Genomic DNA, 12,882 nt, shown 5'->3' with positions numbered 1-12,882 from the left:
GGGGGGGGGGGGGGGGGGGGGGGGGGGGTGCTGGGCTGCCCTGTCCTCGGTGTCGGCCTCTCTGTTTCTGTCAGGCTCTTCCTGCGCCAGCCCTTTGCAGACACACCAGGCTTCTGGAGCAGGTGCCAGCATGCTGGCAGCCCTCTCGGGACCCAGACAGGTTCAAGGGCGGTGTCTGTAGCCATGGAGACAAGGGTGGCCCCTCCAGCCCTGCGCCAGGCAGCCTCAAAGGAGACCCACATTGGCCCCTGCACGTGGCATGGCCCTTTAGGAAATGGAGACCTTCCCACAGTCGTGGGTGTTGCCCCAGTGTCCTGAACCTGAGACCCTACGACATAGTGGGGCGGGGGCCTCGCTGCCTCCGTCTCCTCCTCTGGGATAGGGTTCCGGCACCCGTGTCCCCTGCGATGCGTGTGGGTGACGAGTGAGAGGCTCGTGTGAGAGCTGGAGCGGGCCAGCCGCCGTCCCCAGCTAGCCGGTGTTGGACGGCAGTGGCACGGCGTCGTCAGAGTTCTAACTGCATTTTGCCTTTCTGATGCCTTTGATCTGGAAGCGAGTAATAGACAGCCAGGCGGAGAAGCTGAAGGAGCTCGACAAAGAGATCCGCCCGTTCCGGCAGAACTGGGAGGAGGCAGACAGCATGAAGAGCAGCGTGGAGTCCCTCCAGAACCGCGTCACCGAGCTGGAGAGCGTGGACAAAAGCGCTGGGCAGGCGGCTCGGAACACAGGTGACGGCGGCGGGGCCGGGGGGCAGCACGCGCCCCAGTCCCGTGCTGGGGGCCCCGCCAGGTGTGGGCGCTTGAGTGGGAGCACAGGCGGTGCGCTGGGCACACAGTGAGACACGGCCCGTGTGGACACGCAGGGCTCTCCGGCCAGAGAGGCCTTCGTGAGAGACAGACACGTGTCCCACGTAGACACTCGCCCTCCGTGTGATGCCAGCATGGTAGAGAGTGGGTGCTGCTGCGGGGGAGGGGGGGCTGGCTTGTAAAGGCCCAGGGGACAGAAGTGGCCAGCAGGTTTCTGAGACCTAGAATCTGTTTGGGGACTGAGTGAATATTCTGAATGTTTGCCTGACCAGGATTAATGGTGCAGAGGGGCTGAGATGGTGGCAGTGCCCGCCCCCTTGCCCGCTGGGTTAAGCCGAGGACTGGGAGTGACGGGAGGGGCCACTCAGTACAGGCGACTCCAGGCATCAGGCTGGAAGTCAGGGGGACTTGAGCAAGAGGGTGGCCTGTCCCTGCCCCCATGGGGCCCTGAGGGTGCCTCGCAGGAGGGAGGGCCCTGCAGCGACGTGCCCTGTGACGCCCAGCCCCGTGGCCCCGGTGTGGCGTCTTCGCGGGATGTGGGGCCAGCACGGCCGGGACCGAGGCCTGTGTTTCAGGACACGCACAGGTGCTGGGCCTCCCCACAAAAGCCCATTTCGTTTAGTGCCAGTGCTGGCGGGAAGGGGACCCTCAAGCCTTCCCGCCACTCACGGGCCTCCTCCACCCCATCTGTCCTCCCCCGCGGCAGGCTTGCTGGAGTCCCAGCTGAGCCGGCACGACCAGATGCTGAGCGTGCATGACATCCGCCTGGCGGACATGGACCTGCGCTTCCAGGTCCTGGAGACGGCCAGCTACAACGGCGTGCTCATCTGGAAGATCCGCGACTACAAGCGGCGGAAGCAGGAGGCCGTCATGGGGAAGACCCTGTCCCTCTACAGCCAGCCGTTCTACACGGGCTACTTCGGCTACAAGATGTGCGCCCGGGTCTACCTGAACGGCGACGGCATGGGGAAGGGGACGCACCTGTCGCTGTTTTTTGTCATCATGCGCGGAGAGTACGACGCTCTGCTTCCTTGGCCGTTCAAGCAGAAAGTGACGCTCATGCTGATGGACCAGGGGCCCTCCCGGCGCCACCTGGGGGACGCGTTCAAGCCGGACCCCAGCAGCAGCAGCTTCAGGAAACCCACCGGGGAGATGAATATCGCCTCCGGCTGCCCCGTGTTTGTGGCCCAAACTGTGCTCGAGAACGGGACGTATATTAAAGATGACACCATTTTTATTAAAGTCATAGTGGATACTTCGGATCTGCCTGACCCCTGACGGGTCACGGGGGAGGCGGGCTGAGCAGAAGGCAACTCCTCTGGGGGGTTTGAACCGCTGTCTCCACCGAGGTCCTCGCGCTCAGAAAAGGACCTTGTGGGACGGAGGAAGCAGCAGAAGGGGGCCGCGGGCCAGCGGGAGGAGCCGCGTGAGGACACACCTGACATGTTTTCTAATAGACTAGCACCACTCCGCTCTGAAGAGTTATTTATCCTGCAACGTGATAAATACTGCTGTCAGAGAAGGTTTTCATTTTCATTTTTAAAGATCTAGTTAATTAAGGTGGAAAACATATATGCTAAACAAAAGAACCATGATTTTTCTTCCTTAAACTTGAACACCAAAAAAAAGAAAACACACACACACACGCGCACACCTGGGGACAGCTGGACATGTCAGCATGTTAAGTGACAGAAGAATTTATGAAATAATAATGCAATTCTGATATATCCTAAAATTCAAGAGTGCAATCTTGTTTCAAATATAGTATACTGTCTATTTTTAAGGCCTCATCTGGTCTCTGTTTTAATAATTTGTTTGTCAGAAGACCCTGAAGTACACCTAGGTCTTTTTGGAAAGTCTAAATTCAGAATCATTTTTTAATTTGAAGTTCTAAGATAATTGTTACTGCAGACATTTTGTTTTAAAACGTTGATAGACTGATATTTCTTGGCAGAAAATGTAAACTATCCGACGCTGGTTATCACTTGTGATAGGAAAGAGCAAACTCAACCTGCTGTTATTTCTCGTTAGAAATGTGACCTTCGATCTCTGTCGTAGTTACTGACACTACTTCAAAATTATTACGAAAGGGAAACCGCTCATGGATGCTGTGCATCATTCTCAGATTTATAATTGTTTTCACCCTAAAATAGGGCATCTGTTGAACTTTGGAGTTCTAAACAAGATCCGGTAGGCTCTTCACTTCTGCCCGTGTGTCCCGACGCGCTCTGCTTGCTGACGACACTGGCCCTCGGCGTCCGGGCCTGGGGGGCAGGCGGCTCGTGCTGAAGGGGCCGCGGCAGGTGTGCGTCTCTTCATCCTGTCACATTGCTGCATTCTGTTAGCGCTCTCCAACGGCGACATCTTTGCGTAGAGGTGGTGGCATACTGTGTATGTGCCTTAGACTGACGCGCTGCTTCCCCACCCTGGCTTTGTGCTCACTGTAACTCCAGAAGGCGATGGTCTGACCCGGCGCCCCTCTCGACCGCCCCACCCCTGTCTCTGCACGGGTGCCCAGGAGGCCAGGCTCCACTCCGGCCCCTGGAGCCTCCGCTGCTCAGTTACCACAGACCCCAAGTCTCTGTGCCCCCAGCGCCAGCTGCCTCGGCAGGCGCGGGTGCGGTCCTGTCCCCACCTGGGCCGTGGGCGCCCACCTGCCACGAAGCAGAACCCTCGGAGCATTCCAGAGCCCGCCACTCCCCGGGGGGGGGTGGGGGGGTGGAGGGGCCGCCCAGGCTGACCAGCGGGGCCGGGGGCCTCCCGCGCCGCTCCCTCGGGAAGGGTGGTCGGGGCCTGCCCGGCGCCTGCCTGACGGGATCTTCTCAACTCACTGTTTACCTTCTTTCAATGGTCCAACTGTGACTAGAAGCCGGAGCCCTGCCTCCCCACGCCCCCTGCTGTGCGCCGCGCTTCTGGGTGCTCTTACCACTGATGGGTGCTACACGTGACAGGTGCTCCTTGGGCTAAACCAGTGTGTGGGAGCCACCGCACCTGGGCCGCGCACCTCAGACTGCCTGCCTCTGGGCTCCCCCGTGCTCGCGCGGGGACGGTCGGGCTGGTGCCCGGTGGCCCGCCGTGTCTCTGGTGCTGCCATCGCCCTGGGCGTGCCTCCGCCCCAGTGCCTGCTGGAAGTGCCCTCCTAGCGCACGCCGACCCCTCCCGTAAGTGACCTCGGTTCCAAGCACCTGCCGCGCCTGTTAGCGTTAAATGCTCGTCGTTGTGTTCACCTCCTTGATTTTCTCCACCCTGCCCCCACCCCCGTCCTCGGTCCTGTCCAGAAGGAGCCGTGAGTCCCCGTTCAGAGAGGAAGGACTTCCCGTGGGCGCTGTGGGACCGCGGTGCCCTCAGAGGTGTCCCCGACCTCCTCCAGACCTTGCCCTGCTCCTGCCCCGGAGACCCGGGGGAGAAGGACACCTGGCAGCCCTCCTGCCTAGCCCCGGGTGGCTTTGCTGAGGCCAGGGCTTACCAGCAGGGGCGTGCCTGTGACGTCCTGCCTGTCCCTGAGAGTGTGGACAGTGTTAGCAAATTTGAGTTCAGAGCAGCCTGTTGGTCTGGCAAAGCGACAACAGCAACGCCTCTTTGCCTCTCCTGGTTGACACTCTTCTGGGGCCGGGCCACTGGAAGCGCTTCTGGAAGCGTCCGCCCCTTGGGGAGGGGCGTTTTCCCAGCAGCCCAATCAGACCCCTCCGGTGGGAGACGACAGGCGCTTTGGGCCTCCTCCCGAGGCGCCACAAGACGTGGCATCGGGAGCTGGCACCGTCCCCGGGGGTGAGGGTGGGCCACAGCGGAAGCGTCATCTTGTGGCTCGAAAACAGTTGGTGACAACGAGGGGTGTGGGAGTTGTGTGCCTTTTGGCCACCATTCGGTGCACATGGTCCCTCTCGTGCACGCGGGGCTTTCCGGAAGGTGGCCTCCCGAAGGACCTGAGTGCGTTCTGACCCCTCACCGCCCGGCGCTGGCCTGCGGCTGTGGTCCCCGAGTGGCCGCCCTCCCGGCTCCCCAGGGTCCTGGCAACAAGAGAACGGTGTCCTGCACAGTGGGCAGTGGCTGCGCTCCCCTGTTCCCTAAAAGTGACAGGTTTCCCCACGGGAAAAACTGTTCCAGTGCTTTAGAACAACTGCCACCGAGTCTCGTGTGTGAATCAAGCCAGTCAGCTTCCCGGCCAGCCTCGGACCGGACATGAAGACAACTCGCTGTCTCTGCTGTCCCCGTGCGGCTCCCTGGACACGTGCGCCACTCGCTCCCGCACCCACCGTGGAGGCTGCTGGGGTGCGGGCGGCCCGGGCTGGGCTCGTTGGCGCTGGGTGGGCACCCGCGGGGAGCACACACCGTGGTGGCCATGAGCGAGGGGCCTGTCCCAAGAGGCTGGGAGTCTTCGAGTGGCCGAGTGGCATTTGGCTCTTTGGGGTTAGACCGGCCCCGGCGAGGCTAGATTCCCCTCACCGGGGCCTCGTCTTGAAGTTCTGTTTCCAGCGGCCCAGGTTCGTAGGTCACACAGAGGAGAAGAAATTCGTGTAAATTGCTCTGAGGCTTGTGCCACAAGAGGGTGGCTGTGCAGGTGGACAGAGGAGGCCCCGTAGGGGCCACTGTTCGGAACAAGGGAACTTTTGGCCCAGACGCGCCTTTCTTTCCCTGCCCGGCCGTTTTTCCTTGCCTCGTGACCCCAGAGGGCGGCGGAGCCCAGGAAGCTGTCCTCTGTGGCGCCACCTCCACCAGGCCCTTCAGATGCCGGCCAGAGTCCAGGGCACCTGCTGGCAGAGACAATGCCCCCGAGCTTCCCCGGACCACCACGGCCCACGCTGGTGAGGCAGGGTCCTCTGCCACCCACGCTGGGGCCCCGCGCCCCAGGCCAGGCCTGCAGCTGTCCTCTGCAGGTGGGGTCGTGGTCACCCGTGGCAGGCCTGGCATCCCGCAGCCGGCAGACCCTTAAACACGACAGGGTCCCATGGTGGATCATTTCCTCGTCTGCCCAAGGGAGGTGCGCAAGATGGCAGACACCCCCCACCCAACTCATGTCCTGGGGAGTGCACACCCTCTCCCTGCTCCGCACATGGAGGAGGGTGGGACTGCCCTTCTGTGCCCGTCACAGATGCGTCTGGCTCCCGGCATCTCCGCCGGTGTTCCCCGGGCTGGTCAGGAGGCCACGCTCCTCCGGGGACCCGCCACCGTCGGTCCCTCTTGTCTGGCTCAGCAGAGCTGTGATACGGTTTCTCCCTTCTGGCCCAGGTCTTCCTCAGCCTGCGGAGAGCTTGGGGGCTCCGTTCTGTCGTGAGCCTTGGGAGGTGAACGAGGGGTCTGTCGCCCAAACCTGCTTGTCAGCCTGAGACCATGGTTCTGTCTTCCATTTGCGAATCCCGGCAGTTTTCTTTTCTCTAAAATAGAATCCGTCCACTGGGGTCTAAGTCGGGCGAGGTCCGCGTGTGTGTGGCTCCGGTGTCGGCACGTGACCCGGTCACCGGCACCGTCTTTGCCGCTGGGCGGTGCGGCGTGAGGGCCCCGGTGGCACAAGCAGGGCTTGCCCTTCATTTCTGCCGCTGCGTCCGAGTCTCGCGAGCTGTCGCGTTGGGAGAGGGTCAAGTCCAGGACGGCTGCGCCACCCCTGCCGCTAGCGGTGATCGGTTTTTGTCACTCAGCCCCCCATTAGACAGGGAAGGTCACCTTCAGCAGCAAACCGACTCAATTGGTAAACACAAACGCCGGCATTCTTTCCGAGGATTTCTACAAGAATTAGCTGTAGAATAGCATGTGTGGTCACAGAAGTGTGTGAACCGTGTAGACACTTGTGTAACGTCCTTAGAGCCGCGCCTCCCCACGGCGCACCTCTTCGTTCAGTTGTTACCCAAAAACAAAGACCAAAGAAGGCCAATCTCTCATTTGACTATTTTTAATCCACCTGTTTTAAAAATTGCGTCTGTAGTAACCGCTCGCTGGGAGGCCCCATCTTGACACTCCAAGTGATTGTGACCAGTGACTCACGTCCTGTTTTTCTGCTCTTCTAAGAAAAAAAACAACAAAAAGACAGTGTAAGTTATTGCTCAGCAATAATCATGTTGTTCATGTGAATTAACAACATGTCTGATTTTCTGATAGCATTATTATGTTTTATATTTTTGTTTACTGTACATCGTGTGTGGTTTTATTTGGTATTTATTTGTGTTTTGAGGTCTTGCAATGTTTTTGTGTTTCTGACGCTAATAACTAAAGTCTGTAAGAGTGTAGAATGCAAAACTTGGAAATGCTCAACTGTCTGATTAGAGGAAAATAAATCTGACTAAGGAGTCCTGGTTTCTCTTTCCGCCGTCTCCGCAGGCAGAGCCCCGGGCTTGGGGTGGGGCCCCCTCCCCCTCCCCCCAGGGCCTCCCCGGCTCTTCTCTCAGAAGCGGCCTTGGCGGCGCCTGTGCGCTCACCCAGCCCCACACTCAGAAGGGCCCACACTTGGCTCAACCCTACGCTGTCACCATCCTCAAGTTCCTAACGTGCCAAAGAGGGTCTCGTCCGCTGGTCTGCACCAGACCCTGCAGGTGCCGGAGCCGTTGCAGCCTGTGGCTTCCTGGCCTCCCTGCGAGGCAGTGGCCCTGACCTCGGCAAGGCCCGGAGGCTGGAGCGCCCAGCAGCCTCGCTTTCAAGTCCCCGGCCTGGTCCAGGGAGGTGGCCCTCGCTCTCCTGCCAGGGCCCGTGCCCCTGCATCCGGAATGGTGGAGGGGCCCCAGACCTGGTGTCCCACCCAGGTCCACCACTTCCATCAGCTGTGGGACTTCAGGCTCTTTGAGCCTCAGTTTCCTCATCTGCCAAATGGAAGGACAGCATCTGTCTCCTTTCTAGAAGGTGGCTGTTAAAAAGCTGTACCAGGGGCACCTGGGTGGCTCAGCCAGTTAAGTGCCTGAATCTTGATCTCAGTGCAAGTCTTGATCTCAGGGTTGTGAGTTGAAGCCCCACACTGGGCTCCACGCTTAAAAAAAAAAAAAAAAAAAGCTGCTCATAGGACCAGGACCACCTCTTCCCAGCTCTGCATTTTTCCAGGTGGTCCAGTGGATCAGGCCCCGGGGCAGGAAGCCCGCAAGGACACCCCCAAACGATCCCCGTGGAAGCTGCTTTCTAGCAGTGGTGCAAAGACCCTGGGAACCACCCAGCCCCTCCACCACTGTCCTCCCACACGTCACCCCTGCGCCCCACTGGGCCACTAGCACTATGGGCAGCAGGAAGGCGGGGGGGAGGGTCCCCACACAGGCCCTTGGGCCACACTGCTCCTGCTGTCCCTCAACTGGGGTGGGGGGCCGCCGTGGTGACACATGGTGGAGCGTCCAGGCCCCCTGGCTCTTCCTAATGCAGGGCCTGGAAGGTCCCGGTTCACCCCACCCCGTGGTGAAAGGCTTGCGCTCCATCCTCGTCTCTGGCACTCAGCCTTGGGCTCCCACCGTGGCTGAGTGACGCCACGGGAGCCCCAAGGACAGCCCTGACCCTCCTCCCGGCCAGGGGACGCCACGTGAACAGCTCTGTGGGCTGGGCTGCCCCAGGCACGGAGCCACAGCTGCAAGGCCACGTGTGCTGGGGGTCTTCCAGCTCCCTCGGAGGGGCCCACGTAGCTGGAATTTCAGAAACTGGATCCTTTCAGCCGTTTGGAAACTTGTCCAAAGTCCTACGGGAAGGGAAATGGGCAATAAACCCCAGGAGAAGAGCACCCCCTGCTGGGTGCCCCTGAGTGGCGGCGACACTGGGCAGAGGCGGCTGAGGAGGATTGGGGCGCTGCCCAGAGGCAGAGGGCCCGTGTGATGAGAAGTGGGGTGCTCAGGGCAGCTCCTCTGCCTGAACCCAGACGTCACCCAGGACTGAGAGTGAAGCAGCGAGCCAGACCGGCCCCCAGCCTTGGCCTTGCTCCTCCGAGTCAGCGCTGGGGGCGGCCCTGCTCTCCCTGCGACTTGGGAGGCTTGGTCCGGGAGAGGCGGGCCAGCATCTCCTTGTGACCCTGGCTGCCTCCCGGGGCTCAGGGGGACAGGGTGGGGTCGCACTGTTCTGAACTCCCCCAACCAAGACCTCTGCAGCGCCAACTAGGAACTCGGGCAGCGCAGGACGTGCGCTGCCCCCTGCGCTGCTGGCCCCGGGCCGCCGGCTGTCGCTGTGCGCGGAGGCAGGCACCCCCCACACGAGCCAAGGCCCAAACCCGGAAAGATGCCGAGCCCCCCGTGCGCCCGCGTTTGGTCAGGGACGCCCGGTCTCTGAGCATCTGTTTTTGGTGAGAAAATCGAGGTCTGGAGAGGGGCGCGTCCGCAGAGCCCTCCCTGCGCTTTTCTGGTCTTGGGTGACTGTGGCTCAGCTGGGTGCTTGGACACGCCCTCTGCCCCGCGCGACGGAACCGGAACCGGAACCGGACGGGCCTGGAGATGCGCTCGCTTGCTGTGAAGAAGGGCTGTTTCCAGTTTTCCTGAAAACAGACGGCTGCGAAGCTAGATCCTGAATGAAAGAGATCCGTTAAAAACCCCACGGCCACTGGGAGAACGGACGTCTGCGGAGGAGGTCTGTGCCTTGACCCTGCGGCCAAGGGCGCCGCGGAGGTGGGGGGCGGGGGGGGGGGGGGGGGGGGGCACAGGGCTGCCTGGAGGCATCCGGCCTGTTCCTCGGGGTCGCGGTGAGGAGTCAGAGGAGGCGCAGGGGAAGTTTTAAGTGTCCCTGAACCCACGAGCCCGGGCCTTGTTCCCCAGTGACCCCTGGACCTCAGGGTTGGTCTTGAAGGAAGGCAGAGCTCAGAGGCCCCCAGGGCACCAAGGGGGCCGGGCTGGCAGCCGGGTCTGAGGACCAGAGGCTAACACCCTGCAGGGGAGAGCAGGGGAGGGAGGCTGGAGCAGCAGGAGGCCCCTGCGAAGGCACACTTGGGGTGGGGGTGGGGACATGTGGTCTGAGCCAGCGGTGGCCACGGGCCTGGCAGGAGGCGCACCCTGTGCTGGGTCCTTCCGGGCAGCTGGGGGTGGAGGGCGACACACCTCCTCACAGAGGCCTGCCTCCTCTCCGTCCCCACACACTCTGGTTCCTCAGAGCCCTGCTCAGATCATGGCTGCAGGGTGGCCTTCATGCACCCTCCCCCCACAGCCCGCCGCGCCCCACCCCTGCTACGGGCCTGGCAGTGAGTGTGTGCACAAACGAAAGGCCCAGAGAAATCTGGAGCCTGGCAGGGACCTCGCAGGTGGGGGCGAGGAGTGCTGCTGGGCAAGTCTGCAGGAGTCTGCGCTGAACTGCAGGCCGGGCAGGAGTGCCAACCATCCCTTCCTCCTGGGAGCTCCCCGTGGCTGGCGGGGGATGCGGCGGTGGGGAGGAGATGGCCTCTCTGGAGAGGTGACATCCTGTGGAGACTGGAGGACAGGACCTGGCCAGAGGGCCTGCTGCTCATCCTCCCGCCCCCCAGCCCTCCCCTCTCCTCCCCTCCCAGGAAGAGAACCAAGCACACTGGAGCCCCAATCCCCCCAAAGGGACGCTAAGGCCCAGAGATGTGCAGCCCATCACATAGTCACACAGCCTATCAGGGACAAAGGTGAGGGGGAAGGAGCTGGGGACTGTCCTTGGGCAAATGCATCCCCACAGAGTTGCAGAGAAGGTAGAGGGGGAGGGACACTGGGAAGGGGGTGATTCCCAAGGCTCTGCAAGTCTGGGTGGGGACCACAGGGGGTCTGTACCCCCACCCCTGGGGGGTGCAGGGCTGTCACAATGCCCTCACACTAGGGGGGCTGAGATGGCAACCCTGTACCATGTGACTGGTGCACACTGGACACAGGAGCAAGTCAGAGACCTCACTGAGCCCTGCCCAGTAGCCTGGTCAGAGCGGTGTGGGGTCCAGCTCTCCCGGGGCCACCTTTCCTGCCACACGAAGGTTGTGCACAGAGGGAAACCAACAGTGAGGGCAGCCAAGCAGAGACAGAGTGAGACTGAGACCCACACACAGACTCAGAGACTGAGCTTGGACAGCCCCTGGATCCAACCTTGCCTGAAGCAGTTGCTTCATGATCACTGGCAGAAACTCACTTCTAGACTTTGCATTTCTGCTACTTCCCACAGAGCCCCTGACCAAAGTGTGTGCCCCTGTGTGTAGCGGGGATCCCAGGGCACCTGTGCGTGCAGCCTGGGGCCCCCCCCATGAACACAGGCCATGGTACAGCCGCTCCTTGTGTCACATCTGCGCTCCTGAGGTGGGAGGAGCCCCTGGCAGTTCTGGGCCAGTGCCGGTGCCTGTCTCCTGCCTCGGCATGGGCCCCGATCCGGTCACCCTATAAGATCTGGACCCACGTGAGACCCTGGCAAGGACGCCCCCTTCAGGGTGGGGAGATGGATGCCAGCCCCTCGTGGCCCACCCGCCCCAACGTGTCCTGTTCTACCACCTTCAGTCCAACCTCCACACTGTGCCTACAGCTGGGACCACATCCTTCGTGTCTCCCCTTTAATGCTGCCTCTTCCAGGAAGATCTCCCTGACTGCCAGGGAGTCTTGCTGCCCTCCTCAGACAGTACAATGTCTCTGGAAATGGCCTGTCCAGGTGGGGTAGGAGTGGCCAGAAAGTTCCTTCTCCCCAAGGCCCAACCAACCCCACCTTCTAGAACCTCTCCTGAGCCTTGCCCTCAAAGCAGTCCACTTTCTCAGTTGGGAGAAGGGAGGCCCCAGCTTGGGAAGAGAGCGCCGCCTCCAAGCTCTCTGCCTTGAGAGCCACAGGTGGGAGGAGGTGAGGGGAGCAGAGCCAGACCCTCTGGTTTCGCCCCCGAGAAGGCCCGGTCAGCAGGCCTGCTTCCCAGCAGGCAAGACAAGGGGCAGAACAGATACGACCCCGATAGCCCCCTTGTTCCCGGTGAAGGCTTCCTCCCTGGACGGGGCCTCCTGGCAGCCCAACAGGCAGACAAGGCTAAAGTCCGGGGCCCGAGAGCCCCCTCCTCATCCCGGGCCGGGCCGACGCCTCCAGGCAGGGCTGGCACTGCACCCAGTCCTCCACGTCTATAGCCACGTCCACCACTGCCCGCAGCCGCTCGCCCCGGACCCAGTGGCCACTGACCTCTCCTCCCTGGCCATCAGCTGTGACCGTCACCCCCGGGGCACCCTATCCCTGACGACCGATTCCCCACCTGTCCCGCCCTGGCCGTCATCCAGTTTACTGCACACAATCCGTCCAGCCACCCACCTGCCCTCTGCCACTGCACTCCCACAAACCCACCCCCTTCACCACCATCCACCCCAGCCCCATCCCACCGACACCCTACACAATCAGCCCACCTGTCCGTCCGTCCGTCCGACCGTCCGGCCGTCCACCCATCCGAACCCGGGGGTGCTCCCTGCGCTCCGCCACCCTTCAGCCCTCCCTCCGCTGACCTGCTACTCACAGTGCATCTAAATCCCGCTCACCGTCCACCATCACATCGTCCAGTCTCCTCTACCAGCCATTCGTCAGCCCTAAGCCACCCGCTTTTGTCACCCACCATTCATGTCCACAAAGTCCAGCCTGCATGTGCGGTTGGTGTCTCACCCATCAGCCTTCCATTTATCCACCGGCCTCTAGCCACCAGCCACCAGCCACCGACCGCCAGTGCCACGCTACATCCACGCAGCCGCGCACCACTCATTCTGCACCCACCAGCACCCAGTTAGTGTGCATTGGTGGGTTCACTCGCCACCCCGTTACCCCTCCGCGGCGAACCAGTGCACGCACCCTCCACCCCTCACCATGCTCCTGCTACCCGCCACTCACAGCCCATTTACCACCATCCACAGTGCGTCCGCGCCAGAGGGCGGGCTGGCCCTGCTGGGAAGGGCAGACACTCAGCCCCGTAGGTGGGCCGAGTAGGTGCAGCCCCGGGCGCACGGGGACAGGGACAGCAGGGACCCTGGAGGTTGTTTACCGCCCCCGCTGCCCGCTAACCCCACCCTCATCATGGAGCACGTGGGTCCTGACGAGCCCCTCTTGCTGGGCACCCAAGGCCCTCGGGTCCCCGCAGGGCTGAGAGTGGGGGAGGGAGCGAGGCCGACCGGCGCCTCCTGGAGGGGCCCGGAGGTAAATGTGTAACCGCCCGCCGCCGCGCCCCGCCCCGCCCGGTCAGGCGGAGCCCGCGGGG

General features: G+C 62.1%; 1 protein-coding gene across 5 annotated transcripts in view; it reads left to right on the top strand.

Moving 5' to 3' along the window:
- Positions 1 to 7,085, top strand: part of TRAF3 (TNF receptor associated factor 3) — a 116,082-nt gene extending 108,997 nt beyond the window's left edge. For all 5 annotated transcript variants that reach the window (XM_029951089.1, XM_029951088.1, XM_029951090.1 and 2 more), the window contains 2 exons: positions 554 to 728; positions 1,513 to 7,085. In XM_029951089.1, the coding sequence (XP_029806949.1) occupies positions 554 to 728; positions 1,513 to 2,084 (747 nt within the window). In that variant the 3' untranslated portion in view covers positions 2,085 to 7,085. The remainder of the gene's footprint in view (positions 1 to 553; positions 729 to 1,512) is intronic.
- The last annotated feature ends 5,797 nt before the right edge of the window (positions 7,086 to 12,882 follow it).

The sequence above is a fragment of the Suricata suricatta genome, chromosome 9 (genome assembly GCF_006229205.1).
Source record: "Suricata suricatta isolate VVHF042 chromosome 9, meerkat_22Aug2017_6uvM2_HiC, whole genome shotgun sequence".
NCBI lineage: Eukaryota > Metazoa > Chordata > Mammalia > Carnivora > Herpestidae > Suricata > Suricata suricatta.
The sequence above is the reverse complement of the archived record's forward strand: the minus strand, read 5'-3'. Positions and strand labels throughout refer to the sequence as shown.